This window comes from Eleutherodactylus coqui, chromosome 3, assembly GCF_035609145.1.
Source record: "Eleutherodactylus coqui strain aEleCoq1 chromosome 3, aEleCoq1.hap1, whole genome shotgun sequence".
NCBI classification, from domain to species: Eukaryota; Metazoa; Chordata; class Amphibia; order Anura; family Eleutherodactylidae; genus Eleutherodactylus; species Eleutherodactylus coqui.
The window spans coordinates 24,615,211-24,631,423 of record NC_089839.1 but is presented as its reverse complement, the minus strand read 5'-3'; the positions used below and the strand labels follow the sequence as shown (position 1 = coordinate 24,631,423).

The 16,213-nt window shown below is 43.8% G+C and overlaps 1 protein-coding gene across 3 annotated transcripts in view; it reads left to right on the top strand.

Moving 5' to 3' along the window:
• The window catches only part of LOC136620511 (class I histocompatibility antigen, F10 alpha chain-like), a 58,095-nt gene extending 42,557 nt beyond the window's left edge, over positions 1–15,538 (top strand). Inside the window, exons 5-8 of one of the 3 annotated variants that reach the window (XM_066595327.1) lie at positions 8,081–8,173; positions 10,630–10,659; positions 14,286–14,325; positions 15,206–15,538. In XM_066595327.1, coding sequence (XP_066451424.1) covers positions 8,081–8,173; positions 10,630–10,659; positions 14,286–14,323 — 161 coding nt within the window. In that variant the 3' untranslated portion in view covers positions 14,324–14,325; positions 15,206–15,538. Of the gene's footprint in view, positions 1–8,080; positions 8,174–10,629; positions 10,660–13,321; positions 13,549–14,279; positions 14,326–15,205 lie in introns of those variants that run through there. The other 2 variants (XM_066595326.1, XM_066595324.1) reach the window with 2 other exon arrangements.
• Positions 15,539–16,213: the final 675 nt, after the last annotated feature.

Genomic DNA, 16,213 nt, shown 5'->3' with positions numbered 1-16,213 from the left:
GCCTGCTTACCTCTTCTTCTTATCCCAAATCTTCTCCTGGAGCCGCTTGTCAATTCGGTCACGTGACCTCCAGCACCCGATTTTCTTCCATCCGGTCAAAAAGCGTACACTGCCTACCTTCCGCTTCCTTCAGGTCAATGTACGCATACGTCACTAGTGACGTGTGCGTACATTGTCTTGTGAGGAAGCGCGGAATGAAGGTAGCCGCGCGAGACAACGGCACGACTGCGCACACGCGAGACAGCGGCACACGACTGCGCATGCGCGAGTCTGCGGCGCGCTCGCGCTCGCCTGGGACCGCGGCACACGACTGCGCATGCGCGAGTCTGCGGCGCGCTCGCGCTCGCCTGGGAGCACGTTACACGTGCACACTCTCTGCCAATAGAAATGTATCCCTGACACTGTTGTCAGGCAGAATACATTTCTATTAGCCAATGGAAATGCAAGCTTCTGCTGCCTCTCGGCCAATAGAAATGTATCCCTGACACTGTTGTCAGGCAGAATATATTTCTATTAGCCAATGGAAATGCAAGCTTCTGCATATAAGCATATATATATTTTATTTATATAAATATATATATATAAATAAAAGTATATATATAAAAAAGCATATATGTGTGTGCATATATAAATATATGCATATATATGTGTGTGTGCATATATATATATATATATATGCATATGCATATATATATGCATAAATATATATATGCATAAATATATATATGCATATATATATATGCATATATATATATATATATATATATATATGCATATATATATATATATATATGCATATATACATATATATATATATGCATATATACATATATACATATATACATATATATATATATATATGCATATATACATATATACATATATATATATACATATATATATGCATATATATATATATATATATATATGCATATATACATATATATATATATATATATATACATATATATATATACATATATATATATATGCATATATACATATATATATATACATATATATATATGCATATATATATATGCATGCATATATGTGTATATATATGTATATATGCATATATGTGTATATATATATATGTATATATGCATATATGTGTATATATATATATGTATATATGCATATATGTGTATATATATGTATATATATATGTATATATGCATATATATATATATTTATGCATATATATATATATGCATATGCATATATGTATGCATATATATATATGCACACACATATATGCTTTTTTATATATATATATATATATAAAAATAAAAGTATATATATAAAAAGCATATATGCATATATATATATATATATATATATATATATTTATATGCATATATATGCTATCTGTATCTGTCTACCCGTCTGTGTCTATCCGTCTGTATTTATCCGTCTATCCGTCTGTATTTATCCGTCTACATTTATCTCTCTATGCATCTGTATTTATCCATCTATCCGTCTGTAATTATCCGTCTGCCCGTCTATCCATCCGCGTCTATTCATCTATATGTTTATGTGTATATACACACATATATCTATCTAGCTTTATTTGTCTGTGTGTGTGTGTATATGGCGGTTTCAGGCGAATGTAATTTTCTTCCCTTATGCGGCCATGATTGTCACGGCCGTATATTGGGACAAAACTAAGCCTAAGCTTTCTGTGGTTTCGTTTTCACCAGCAGTATTCTCTCTCGTTAATACTTGACCGAGAAAATATAGGACCTCCCCTATGAATACTATGTGCGTGAAAGATCAGGCGGCCGCCGTATTCCCACCATTTATTTTGTTTCTTACAGTTGCTCCTACAGCGGTGTGTGTGTGTTTGTATATGTATGTGTGTATGTATGTGTATATATTTTACACACATACACACATCGCAATGCATTGTTCTTACAAGGCGCACTGCACTGGCAGACACACTCGCATATTTGCCATGCGAGATATTGGTTTGAGTTTCTCGTGCTGATATAGTGCTCACTTGTGTAAAATCAGCCACAGAGAATGAATTTAACATCACCAAAGACATAAAGCTATACATTGCCCTCTATTGTCAGCATGCTGTTATCCTGACCCCCAAGTGTCAATGCATAATGCATCCCAAGTGGCAGCGTGCCCACCCATATCACGTCTTGTATCCAAGCTAGAGGCGATACAACAGGGTCCTAGAACGTCCATGCCCGTCCGTTTCGCATTTTGAATCCAAGCTAGAGGTGGTACAACAGGGTACTAGAATCTCCATGTCCACCCGTATCACATCTTGTATCCAAGCTAGAGGTGGTACAACGGGATACTAGAGCCTTCATGCCTGCCTGTATCACATCTTGTATCCAAGCTAGAGGTGGTACAACGGGATACTAGAGCCTGCATGCCCGCCTATATCACATCTTGTATCCAACCTAGAGGCGGTACAACAGGACATACATATATACATACAATAGGACCAGCTTTACACAGATGTAAGTGCAGTTGCGCACACTTTTGTGCACTTTTTTGTCTCTCTGAGGGCAGCCGCACATGGGTGTAAGCGTGGAACGTACATGTCCTATGCAGTGTGTAGATATATTACTATACATATTATATGTGTGTGTGTGTGTGTATGTATGTGTATATATATATATATATATATATATATATATATATATACACACACACATACATACATATATCTATACACACACACACATCTTGATACATATACGCATAGATAAATGTATATATACATACACTCATACAATACATTGCATGGGGAATATTCCTGTTTTTACCATGTGGTGTGACTACTGTGAGTGATTTTTATGAGTGACTGCTATGAGTGACTGCTATGAGTGACTGCTTTGAGTGACTGCTTTGAGTGAGTACAGTGAGTGGCTACTGTGAGATTGCAGGGAAGATCTGGAGGCCCTTGGGAAACTCTGGGTGTTCAGAGACCCAGGGAGAAACACTAGCAGATTTTGGTAGACTGCAGGCAGGACTATTCACTGCACTGGATGGGCGGAAGTAGCTTTGTGAGGGCGGAAGTGGTCAGCACAGCAAGGGGTGCTGGGAGATGACCTCCTAGCAGGAGGGGCTGAAGATGTAAACAGAGCATGGAGGTGAAAAATGGAGCCTAGGTAAGTACAACTACTGAAAAAAACGTTTTATATGTGTTATTTACCACAGGTTGTGCCAGCGGGGCAGATTTACTGGAGAAAAAAAATACAGATTGTAATGACAGAACCCCTTTAATGAAAATCCCCGAATACAAAAACGAAATTAAAAATAGTATAGAGGAATTTTTTACTTTAAATGACTCTCCAGACATAGATCCCAGCATTCTATGGAACGCCCACAAAGCGTTTATGCGAGGGGTCCTTATTAAACTAGGAGCCAGACACAAAAAAATGAAACTAAGCAAGACAGAGTCCCTGGTGACAGATATACAGCGTTTGGAGAAAGAGATGCAAAAAAACCCTTCGTCGTATATCCACAACAACCTATTTAAGGCAAGACTGGAACTTCGTAAGACGCTACAAAGCGACTTTGATAAAGAAGTCACAGCCCATAGAGCTAACATATACTCCTCACTAAATAGGCCGTCAAGATGGATGGCTAATTTGGTTAAAAAAAAGACAGTCAAGGCTACTATTCCTTTTGTGTGGAACTCCAAAAATAGGGAATTCAAAATCACCCACCCGAAACAAATAGCGGATAGGTTTCGCTCCTACTACAGCGAATTATACAACCTAAAAGACGATCCTACCTCAGATCAACCAAACAGCGCTGCAATAGATAACTTCTTAAACAAACTTAACCTCCCAAGCATTGATAAGTCACAAGCGGTAGAGCTAGATAGAGAAATGACCGCCCCTGAGGTCACCGACACAATCCTAAAAATGAGGAGCCAGAAAGCTCCTGGCCCTGATGGGTTTTCATCAGAATATTATAAATTTTTCGCTAATCTTCTATCCCTATATTTAGTAAAATACTTTAACACTGCCATGCAACGGGGCTCTTTCCCAGAGGAAGCTCTTCAGGCCACTATCGTAGTTCTGCCCAAGGCGGGTAAAACCCCAGACGACCCCTCAAACTTTTGCCCGATCTCGTTGCTAAACTCAGATATAAAGATATACTCCAAAACCCTCGCGATGAGACTCCTTAAGATCCTCCCTGAGATAATACATTCCGACCAGGTTGGATTTGTGAAGGGGAGGCTGGCCCCGGATAGCACGCGCAAAATACTAAATCTCCTGCATTCCTTGAAAATGTCCCACTCTCCAGCAGTCATGTTAGCCCTTGACGCCGAAAAGGCTTTCGATCGTGTCCATTGGGACTACGCATTTCAAACAATGGCCAAGTTTGGCATGGGCGAGGGGTTGCGGCGTGCCATCCGGGCCCTATATTCCACACCATCGACTAGGACACTGGTAGATGGCACGCTATCTGAGCCTTTTAAAATAACCAATGGTACGAGGCGGCTGCCCCCTTTCCCCTGTCTTGTATGTCCTCGCAATAGAACCGTTGGCCGAAGCCATGAGGTCGTCACCTGAGATAAGGGGTGTCCCCTTGAACCTCCGACAACACAGGATTGGCCTTTTCGCGGACGATGTTATTCTCACCCTGACCCAACCATTAAACTCCTTAAGGGCTGCTCAACAAATTTTGCAATCCTATAGCAAAGTCTCACAATATAAACTTAACATGAACAAATCAATGATTTTGGGAATTAATGTATCAAAAGATCTAAAGGGGGCAATAAAAAAGGAGTTCCCATATGAATGGAGAGAGAGAAATCAGCCATATCTGGGAATCCAGTTAACCCCCAATACAGATGACCTAGAGAGGGCGAACTTCCCCCCGCTGTTGGAGTCCACACAGAGGGAGATAGACCGTATGGCTGGAATTAATCTTACATGGTACGGAAGAATCATGACATATAAAATGAAACTCCTACCTAAGATTTTATATGTCTTTAGAGTTCTACCGATCGACGTGTCAAAACTCACGTTAATCAAACTCCAGAGGCAACTATCGAGCTTTATCTGGGTGGCAAGAAATCTCGCCTAGCACTGTCCATTTTAGCTATGCGTCGCTCTAAAGGGGGAGCGGACATCCCCAACATAGAGAAATACCACAAAGCATCCCTCTTGAATTAAGCTAGGTACCTGATCCCCCGGGAAGATAAGTTAGGCTGGGTGGGAATGGAGAGAGGTTTCGCTAAACTTACCTTGGGCAGTTCATTACTGCTCGCCGCATCCTTAGAAGCTATGGTAAACCCCTCAAACGCGAAAACAAACATAAACATAGATACAAAACTTTTGCCTCCCACTACGTTGGCCTCACTTGGGGTCTGGAGAGACCTAACAAAAAAGGTGGCACGATACTGCGAGCTGGCCCCTCCCAGCATCCCTCTTGAAACTCTGAGCTTATTTATTCCAAATTTAGAATTGAGAGATTGGGTGGGGAAAGGAATGCGGAGGGTGACCGACTTGCTGTCGGAAGATTCTATAAAATCCTTTGACGATCTCAGCTCCCTATACGGACTACAAAGGCAGGACCTATATAAGTACTCCAGAATTAAACATTTCCTAACCACCTCCAAATTGCATACAATAAATATACCACTTGACATTACAAACAGACTCGCCTCAACCCCTACTCTGGGAAAGTCCGAAACCAGAACCTTTTACGACATACTAGTAGGCAACGACAACCTTTCAAAGAAAACCCATATGTTAAACTGAGAGGGAGAACTGGAGACAGTCATCCATTTGGAGGCCTGGCACAGTGCCTTTAGATTGGCTGGAAAGGCAACCAAGGGGCTGGGAATTTTAGAAGTTCAAGTAAAGGTCAACATGAGGTGGTATTACTCTCCAGCACTGCTACGCAACAGATTCCGTAGCGGGGATGGCCTTTGTTGGAGGGGGTGTGGTCGTAGAGGTACTCTCTCACATGTTTTCTGCTCATGCCCTAAATTGTCCAACTACTGGCAAGATATATTAAACCTTTTGGATAGAATTTTACAAATTCGGGTACCAAGGGCAACGAAACACATCCTGCTGCTTGTGGGCTTGGAGGACATCCCCTCACCGGCTAGATACTTAGTTGGTCACGCCCTGATGACTGCTAAAACTCTCATTGCGCAGCACTGGAGAGGCCCTGACCCTCCTCACTTTAGCGAATTTAAAAACCGGATGGCAGAGCAGAAGGTGTTTGAGAGATGGTTGGCATTCAGAGAAAACGCGCTAGCCAAGCACGAAGAGATGTGGAGCATGTGGAGGGAACCACTATAACTTCGACTTATATAAACGCCTAACGATGCCTAGTTTGATTTTCTGTTTTTTCTGTTATTGACTGTTAATTCTCTAAGTTGGTAACACCACACCGTGTTGTTGCCTCCAAAAAAGAAGGATAATATAATAAGGCGATTAATAGATATCTCTTTTACTGATTATACATGTTTTGTTAAGAAAGTGAAAAATTACCAAGGAGAATGTCTCACCTTGCAGACTATAATTATCAACCTGCCTCTTATTCTCCCGTTTCTGTATATTATTCAGTATGTGTGCATGTAATATTTCCTTACACTTGAATAAAAAACTAATGTTTAAAAAGAAAAAAGACGTCCTGAAGAGGTTAAAAAAAGCAAAGGAACACAGACTGGTCCAAAGAGAAATGGCGCTACATCGTGTGGACTGATGAAAGTTACATTGTCGTCTTTGGGTCTGGTGGCCGCAGACATTATGTCAGACAACCCCCGGCACTGAATTGATACCACAGTACACTGTGAAGACAGTAAGGCATGGTGGTGCAAAAATCATGATATGGGGATGTTTCTCATACCGCGGTGTTGGCCTATTTATCACATACGAGGGATCAAGGATCAGATGGAATATATTAGAATACTTGGGGAGATCATGTTGCCCAATGCTGAAGAAGAAATACCCTTGTGACATGGGGGCTTCAACACCACAATGACCAAAACACACCAGTAAGCGAACAACATCTTAGTTACAGACAACAGGCTTGCGGTCATGGAGCGGCCGGCCCGATCCCCTGACCAATCACATAGAGAACTTGTGGGGGACATCAAAAATGTAGTTTATGATGCAAAAACAAAAAAAGAAGCAGAACTGTGGAATGTAGTCCAATCATCCTGGACTAGAATACCGGTCTTACATCCCCAGTCATATTGACTCATCAGGTAGCTACCTTCCAATAGGTGGCGCTGTGGATGGTTGTTTCATCACTCATTTACATAGGTTTGTCCCAGAAGGATTACATGGCCTATAAGACTCCATAGACCCTCATGGTGCTCTCCACAAGGAGAAATATTACTTCCTGGACTCACGGTCCATAGAATACACACTAAGAAGGACATCTTTAAATGGTGTCCTTTCAGTCATTGTGTCATTGCTATATAAACCCGATATGTAACTAGACTGTAGTTTGCTTGAAAAACAGGGTTGTAGCCTTCGAGATGTGTTGCCGGGATCCTTTTCTTGTTCTACATGTTACGTCCACCATATCTACTAATTGTCGGGAATGAAAGGATTGGAAAAGACCTACAACATCTGATATTATATTCTTATCGCAGACCAGGATTGGGGGGACTTATGGATCTCTGTGTCCCCCCGTGAAGTCCGTTCCTATTGTTACACATTATTACCGCTCCACACAGCATATAGCAGCGATTGATTTTTCTTCTCGCTTTATGAATTATAACTATGTTCACCCTGTGATTATTCAGCTGTTTACAGCCGAGGTCCCACAACCCGGGGATTTCCATTGACGCTCTCCCGGCCATCTTTCTTGATGGGATTATATGTCTGAGGTTTTGTGATTGCCTACGTGGACCATAGGTGAGGTGTTCTGTCATCCGACAATTACAGTCATGTGAATGGGCCATAAGAGGGAGTTGTGTGAGGAGATATAAATCTAGGTCCTGCACATGTATGTGATACTATTACACTACACGTATGTCGTTACTACAGCGGGGGAGACTCTCGTGTGGATCTCTGATACATGAAGCTCTCAGTATAATCTGCAGCTCATCGTTACCCTTCTGCTTTCTAACCAGAACCTCCGAGTTCCTGGGTGACACCGGTGGTCGTCGCTGTGGTGGTCGTCGCTCTTCTTGTTGCTGCGGTTGTTGGATTTCTCCTATATAGAAGTAAGTATCAGTATAGCGCTATATTCACACTGCCGGATCCATGTTGTGCTCAAGAAAACCGGGAGCAAAACCCTTTAGAAGCCCATGATGATCACGGATCCCTCACATTGTGCGCTATTCAAGTCTGTGGAAATGGATGAGAATACAACAAGCAGATGGATTTCATGTAGATCATCAATCCGTGTGAAACATCAGCCTAGTGAATAGCCTCATGGACTGTTATGGGGGCGAACATATAGTCATCTGAATGGCCCTTATATTTTCTTGTGATGCGAGAGCGAGTGAAAAGACATAATTATAAAACCAATGATTTTCAATAGTTTCGGCACTGCTGCAGCCCCATTGAAGCAGTAGTTTGCAGGCAACCCCCGCAGCGATGATTTTCGAGGAAGGGCATGAAATATAAGTCCTTCCCTGAAAATCATCCCTAGGTGTAAAAAAAAAACATTTTACTCACCTAAAAGAGCCATCCAGCTTTTCTCTCCGGTCCCGGCAGTCATCTTCTGGAGGCCAGGGATGGAAAAATCCCCGCTCCAGAAAGCTCTTGTCTCATTGGCTGAACGCCAAACCAATCACAGGCAGCCCTCAGCCATTGAATGACAGCTGAGTGCTGCCTGTAATTGGTCACAGCACTCAGGCAATCACAGGCAGCGCTCAGCCGTTCATTGAATTCAGTCCCCGGCCTCCAGAAGATAACTGCCGTACAGAATAGTCGGACGGCTCGACTAGGTGAATACATTTTTTTTTTTTACTTTTTTTTACAGCTAAGGATGATTTTCAGGGAAGGGCCTATGTTTCCAGCCCTTCCCTAAAAATAATCGCTGTGGGGGTTGCCTGCAACCCACTGCTTTCAATGTGGTCACAGAAGCGCCGGCCCCATTGAAAGCAATGGGATATAAATAAAATAAATCTTGGTATTTGTATAGCGCCAACTTATTCCGCAGCGCTTTCAGGTAATTATTACTAATTACCCCCCACCAAGCTGGGTTCTCATTTTACCGACCTCAGAAGGATGGAAGGCTGAGTTAACCTCGAGCCGGCTACCTGAATCACACGGGGGTTGAACTCGCAACCTTCAGGTCGTAGGCGAGAGATTACACGCCGCGCCACCATCGCAGACTTCTGCCACAACTATGACAGCTGTGGCAGAGGATTCCTTCATCCCCGCAGTCTCTTGCATAGCAAGAAAATATATCGCTAGTGGGTAGGCAACCTTAGTGTCAGTAATAATGCAGTGCTGCTTCCTTCCCAAACAGGGTCATGTGTATATATGTAGTATACATATTGGGGCAGGTCTACTATTGAAAATGTGCGACTATTTGGGGCAAATTGTGCCACAAAAAACAGTCTTGCATGCTTTGCATCACAATTATCACCTTTTAGACACTTTGGACCTCATCCAGAAAAAGAGCTGGGCTTTATAGCAAAGGGGTGTGGCCAAACTGCCATAAACTAATGTTCTTTACAGAAGCGGACGAGCCGGTGACGTCATCAGTTCACACTCAAGCAGTCTGTTTAGACAGGTAATGATCGTTGGGAATCGTGGACTTCTTGTTCACTTATCATTCAGTGTTTTCTCATTTCTATGTGAAGCATAATGAATGATCGGTGTTTAACCGCAACGAGAAGCCAACGAGCCGACGATGATGTCAACTGAAACTAAACGACGAACAAGAAGCGCACGATTCTCGTTTATTGTGCAGTCGTTGGCGTCTAAACTGAACAATCCTTGTTCACTTTTGTTTGAATGATTTTTGGAATGATGGTCATTCTGTCTAAACGCACCTTAAAGGGGTTCTACCATTAAAGAAAAAAATTCTATACTTAGCCTAGCAGGGAGTGCCGTGCTATTGCAGAGACTGCTCATGCCCGCTGTCTGCAATAGATCAGCATTCCTTCCTAGATAGTGAGCGCTACATCAGAGGGACGTGACCTTCACTGACCTGCAGGAAGAGGAATGCGAGGAATGCAGGCTTCATAACAAGGAGAAGAGGATCTGGCCGGTGAGGTGACCCCGGGGACTGGAGAAGATCAGCGAGGAGAAGATGGTGTAAGGAGTCGCCCTGGGAAAGAATACATAAGTATAGAATTTTTTTTTTTTTTTATGACAAAACCCCTTTAAGCCAAAATAAGTGTTATAAGGTCAGACAAAGGAGTCTAAAGATGAGCCAGATTTCTCACCCATGAGCCACTGTGATAAATCTGCCCTCCTCAGACTCCGGTGCGCACATCAGGCTTAGTTTGTACTTCATTCCTCGGGATCAAGATAATCCAGAACATATCCTAAATGAATAAAAGCCCCATCTGTCGCCCAACATAGGGGAGGGGGGGGGGGGGGGGGTGACCGGACGTTTCCATAAGAGTTGGCTGATGATTCCCAGAATTCCTCTCTCATCTGTCACCAATTATAATGGATTCTTCAGGTTTCCTAATTTCATCTCCTCTTTTTATTTTAGGAAATAAAGCCGGCTACAAGACGGCCAGCAGTGAGTATTCTGTGTCTGCGGCTCCGCTGGGGGGTCTCACTATTGGTGACGATGACTAATGTGCTGTTAGTGATGGAGTATGGAGGACAGTATATGATGTATATGAGAGCGGCTGTGACTGCGACTCCCAAGTTGTGGAGACAGTGAAGTGTATTGTTGGCTTCCATTCACGTCTATGAGAGATACAGAAAGACATCGGACATCCATCCTGTTACTGTAATCTGATTCATCTCTGGCTGCGGCATACAGATGGGTATTCCCATATCAGCCAGGGCTGACTGAGATGACAATACCCCTTTAAGTGAAGTTTTATAATTATCCTCAGTTTAAGGCCATTTTCTCTCGGCCAAGAAAATTGTGCGAGATTTGTGCGTTGCGAGACGCACAAATATGAAGCCTATTCTTTTGAATGGCGTTTTACAGATGAGTGTTTTTGGTTTTTTTTTCTCGCATCATGGTGTGGGAGAAAAGAAATCACAGCGCATCCTATCTTGAGGCGTCCTATCACATCTCCCATTATTTTCAGTGGAGCGAATGGCAGATTCTCGCCACATGTGATGCCAGGTCTCCCCATTGAAAATAATGAGAGAAACTCCGTGATCCTCCACCACGGCTGTCAGCTGCTGTGGAAGATTGCTACTTCCCCAAATTGATGCGAGGCGGTTTTAACATAAAAACGCCTCGCATCTGCGGTGAACTTCCATGTTGGCGAGTGATTCACAGCTCGATATCGCACTCCCCATGTGATATTAACCGTATTGCTCCACCACGGACATCACTGTAATATGGGAGCCGCCTTGGCAGATTTGTTGGGTAAAGTCACGGCCGGCCAGATATTTCCCCACCGATGTCAGGAAAATACTGTGCATGAATGGCTTGTGTCCGCCAGATGGGGGGGATACTCTAAGTGTATTTCACATAGGTGAGTGCGATATTAGGTCTTGAAACTTGATGCAATTTCCCCATCGATGCCAGGCGTTTTTGTGTCAAGCGCCTGGCATCACCGAGCCGCGCCAGAGGATCGTCAAGTGTTCCCAATTGTTTTCAATGGAACCCTCGCATCACACTCACATGCACTTCACACACTAAGCACATATAACTTCACAGCGGAACGTCTCACCTTGCCGCCGGTCTCTGCTTGTATGTGTCCTGTGTGAGTTGGCAGGGAAATACTTACGTCCCACCACTCGGTCAATGTGGGTACACTTGGCTCAAGAACATATGCTTGTGGAGGAACCTGGACGCACCAATGGTAAGTATTTCCCACTGCTTTATTGAATCGTTGTGCCCAAAGAAACATAGAAAGACGCGTTTCTATCGAGTCTTGTTCACTTCTGATAAAAAGCGTCATCTCCTGCGCATTTACATACTAAAACCAATTAAATCCAGGCGTTCATTAACCCCTTATTGTGTTCAACTGAATCAATGCTGATTCCTTCCTCATAGAAAAAGCAGCAGATCCATTAACATGATAACATATCCGGGACTTATTAGATTATTTAACCCATTATTACCATATATACATATAAATGATTTGTATGACCCCACATTGTAGAGACATCGGGTTAAAGTGCTCAGACCCATTATGATATCCTGAGTGCTGGATTACTGCATTAATGAGATATCATTCGTAATTCACCATAGTGCATTAATAATGTGTTACATATATATAAACTCTAACAATGACATCAGATCATCCGCTGTCTCAGATCTTACTACCAAAAATCATAAAGGATTCAACAATACAAAATAGCCAAAAAATCAGAATAGAAAAATAATAAATGTGTCCAAATCAAAACCTCATCTCACAAATGTAAGATTCCCACAACCTCCAATATATTGTAAACTAACCATTAGCAATAATAAAGCAGTGGAAATACTTCTCATTGATTCACACGCTGTGCAATGCTTTTGTCAGCCCATTGATAATAAAATGGCGATGTGTTCCAAGGGAACGGACATGAAGGACGGGCATGAAGGACGGACACGAAGGAAGGACACGAAGGAAGGACACGAAGGAAGGACATGAAGGAAGGACACGAGGGAAGGACACGAAGGAAGGACACGAAGGAAGGACACGAGGGAAGGACACGAGGGAAGGACACGAAGGAAGGACACGAGGGAAGGACACGAAGGAAGGACACGAAGGAAGGACACGAAGGACGGACACGAAGGACGGACACGAAGGACAGGAGGGAAGGACACGAGGGAAGGACACGAGGGAAGGACACAAAGGAAGGACACGGGGGAAGGACACGGGGGAAGGACACGAGGGACGGACACGAAGGAGGGACACGAAGGAAGGACACGAAGGAAGGACACGAAGGAAGGACACGAGGGAAGGACACGAGGGAAGGACACGAGGGAAGGACACGAGGGAAGGACACGAAGGAAGGACACGAAGGAAGGACACGAAGGAAGGACACAAGGGAAGGATACGAAGGAAGGACATGCTGCGTTTTTTTCCCCCTGCACCAAGATTCAGGGAATATTCGCTGATGTGTAAGACCCTATTCAGAAGAATGGAGTTCATATTCATGTGAGATTCTCTCGGCCGTGTGAAAGCCGTCTAAGTCTCTATCCTCGCACCACAGCTCGGTCCGCTGCACATCTCCAGTGAATCTATGAGAAAATCTGCATGTTACTCCTGATTTTGTTACAGATTCACCCGAGATTTCATCCCACTACATGGAAAGGGGTGAAAATCTACAACAGAAATTGACAGATCTTCAATACCAACTCGGCTGCTCTTGTATCTGCTGCACATTTTACCTGTGCAGATCCGCAGTTAAAATGCATATCAATTCTGGCACATATGGGCCCACCCTAATAGTGGCTCACACTCAGGAGCATAGAGGGGGGTCCGAAGTGTAGAACCTCTCTATGAACTCCATATGTTCCAATATGACATGTGGGCAGGACTTGTCTTCATGAGTTCTTTAGGATTAGAGAAGCAGGTCTGCTTTCTTCTCTAAACAGCGCCACACCCATCCACAGGTTGGATGTGGTATTGCAGTTTAGCCACATTCACTGCAATAAAACTACAATACCAGACAACACATGGACAGGCGCGGTGCGGTTCTGTGTTTGGGGGAAAGCAGCCTTCTTTTTATAATCCCATATGATCCCTTTTAATTTTGCATAAATTATTGTGTAAGGGTGACTACCCTCTACAGTTTTTTTTCACTGCGAAATTCGCAGCGTTTTTTTTTCTGCAGGGGTCTATGGGACTTGTAATGTTAAAATCGCGATCGCGCAAAATCGCAATTTACCACGAAATCGCGATTTTAACATTACAAGTCCCATAGACCCCTGCAGGAAAAAAAACGCTGTGAATTTCGCAGTGAAAAAAAAACTGTAGTGGGCAGTCACCCTAACTTTCTAAATTGATTTCCTTATCTTGTGAAGTCACATGACCGTCCGCAGAGCGGAGATAATCGCTGTCTGGACGAAACAAAACCAGAAGGATTTTCTGCCATCCACGAATGAGGAAAAATAAAATAACAAACAATCTGTACAAAAACTGTAAAGCAAAGAATTTACAAAGTTCCTAAACTTTATATTTTAGCTGTGAAACATTAATGTGGAATGTCGCTTTTATATAATTTCCTATTTTTCAGCTTCAGAAACATCATCTGACTCTAATAATACCGCCAGAGCCTAACGGTGAGTGATAATATAAGCGCTGCCGCCATGTAATGAGATGTGGAATGTGCTGCTGCGTAGGATATCCAGGAAAGTGCTGTATGTTTTTGGCTCACCACTCATCTTCTCCCCGCTTGTCCTGTACAATGGAAGGGGACGGGAGCGTAGCTAAGCGCCGGCCTGTCCTGCCTCCTCCCATTGATAGCTATGCACAAGGGGTAGGACGTGGGCAGAGCTAAGCTCCCGCACTCTTTCTGCCCCTTGTCCATAGCCATCAATGGGAGAAGGCGAGGCGGGCCACCGCTTAGCTCAGCCCCCGCACCCTCCCATTGCAAAAAACGGTCTGGGAGGAGACAAGAGCTGAGCCTGCAATAGGGAGGGGAAATGGGCGACGGCATGGTGAGCTCGGCGCATATGCATCGGGCCCCATGCCGTGTGAACGGGCGCACAAGCGTTAGATTTGTGCGCCCATTCATGAGCTTCATGCCCCAGATAGAAGCGCATATTGGCCGGCTGTGAAAACGCCGGCCAATATGCGCTTGTGTAAAAGAAGCCTTAGACTAAATTATAGAAGTTCAGCTGTTGGAGGCGTCTGCTGACAAGCTTGTTGACCGTTTCCAATGAAAACCAACTTAGTGCGATAACAGCTCAGGACCGGTGCGAAGCATGTGATATAATTCTATCTACAGCTCTGTCCATTATATATAAGCTATATACAGCGCTGCTCCGAGCCGTCGGGTCCTTTACAATATGTTGGTTCTCACTTCCTGCTGTAATAACACTCATGTAATATTATACTGTATTGTCTCCGGTTCTAGAAGGTTATTGAGCATTTTAGGGTATTATTAGCCCCGTACAATGACCTCTGATGGGAATGTTCTCTACTATTTTCTCATTACAGAACCGGACAAGTTTCCTTCTGGGATCCAACAATTCTCCCCTATAAATCTGTCATTATCTCCTTGTGTGATATAAGAGGATCCTGCGGATACAAGAATCTCAGTCTGTTCAGCCCAATCCTCGTATATAACAGCCTCTCCGGCAGTATCACCCACAGGAACATCTCCCAAAGCTGAAGAGAGTTGAAGTTCCTAAGTTCTGCCACTTCTGTCCTCCATAGAGGTTACTCTACTGCTGGGATTTGTAGTGTTCACTGATCGTCCAGCCGGCGCCTGACGGGTCATTGATATGATGGGACACTGATGGAAATATTCATCTGATGACTTCTTAATAATCACTATGTGCCATCAGGGTGTCACCGGAGGTCCCCACAATCTGGGGACATATCAGAGGTAGGGGTAATTTCTGTACGTGGAAAGGTCTTTAAAGAGGCTGACTTAAAGGGGTTGTCCCAACTTGACAACCTTTGACCATATACTCTGCTAGAACATATGGATGTCATAGAAGGCGGCCCCTTAGGACTGTGGAGACCACGTCAGGTTTTTGGTGGAGTCGATAAAAATATGCCAGCTCCAACGCCAATGCTGATCAGCGGTAGTTTCAGCAGCCAGACCCGGGAGATCAGCTTTCCTGGAGAACTATCAGGGCTCGGTCACACCGGCGTTTTGATGCACTAATATTTTTGCGCATAACTGATGCCTTTAAAAATTCGAGTGACCGAAGCGGGCGGCACGCAGGAAAAAGTAGACCTAGACGGGTTTTTCCTCTCAAAAAGATCGCAGCCCGCTATCCTATGCTGCGGCTGTGACAGCTGCAGCAGGGGGATCCTTGGATGTGAAACCCATGGATGCTGTCACATCCAGGGCTTTCACCTGTGGTCAATGGGGCCGGCGGCAGCATTGACATACAGAGAACATCACGATCCTCTGCCACAGCTGTGGCAGAGGATTTCTTCATCTCCGCGGGGAGTCCCCTTGTCACTGAATACTGTGACAGCATTGTCAGTGTC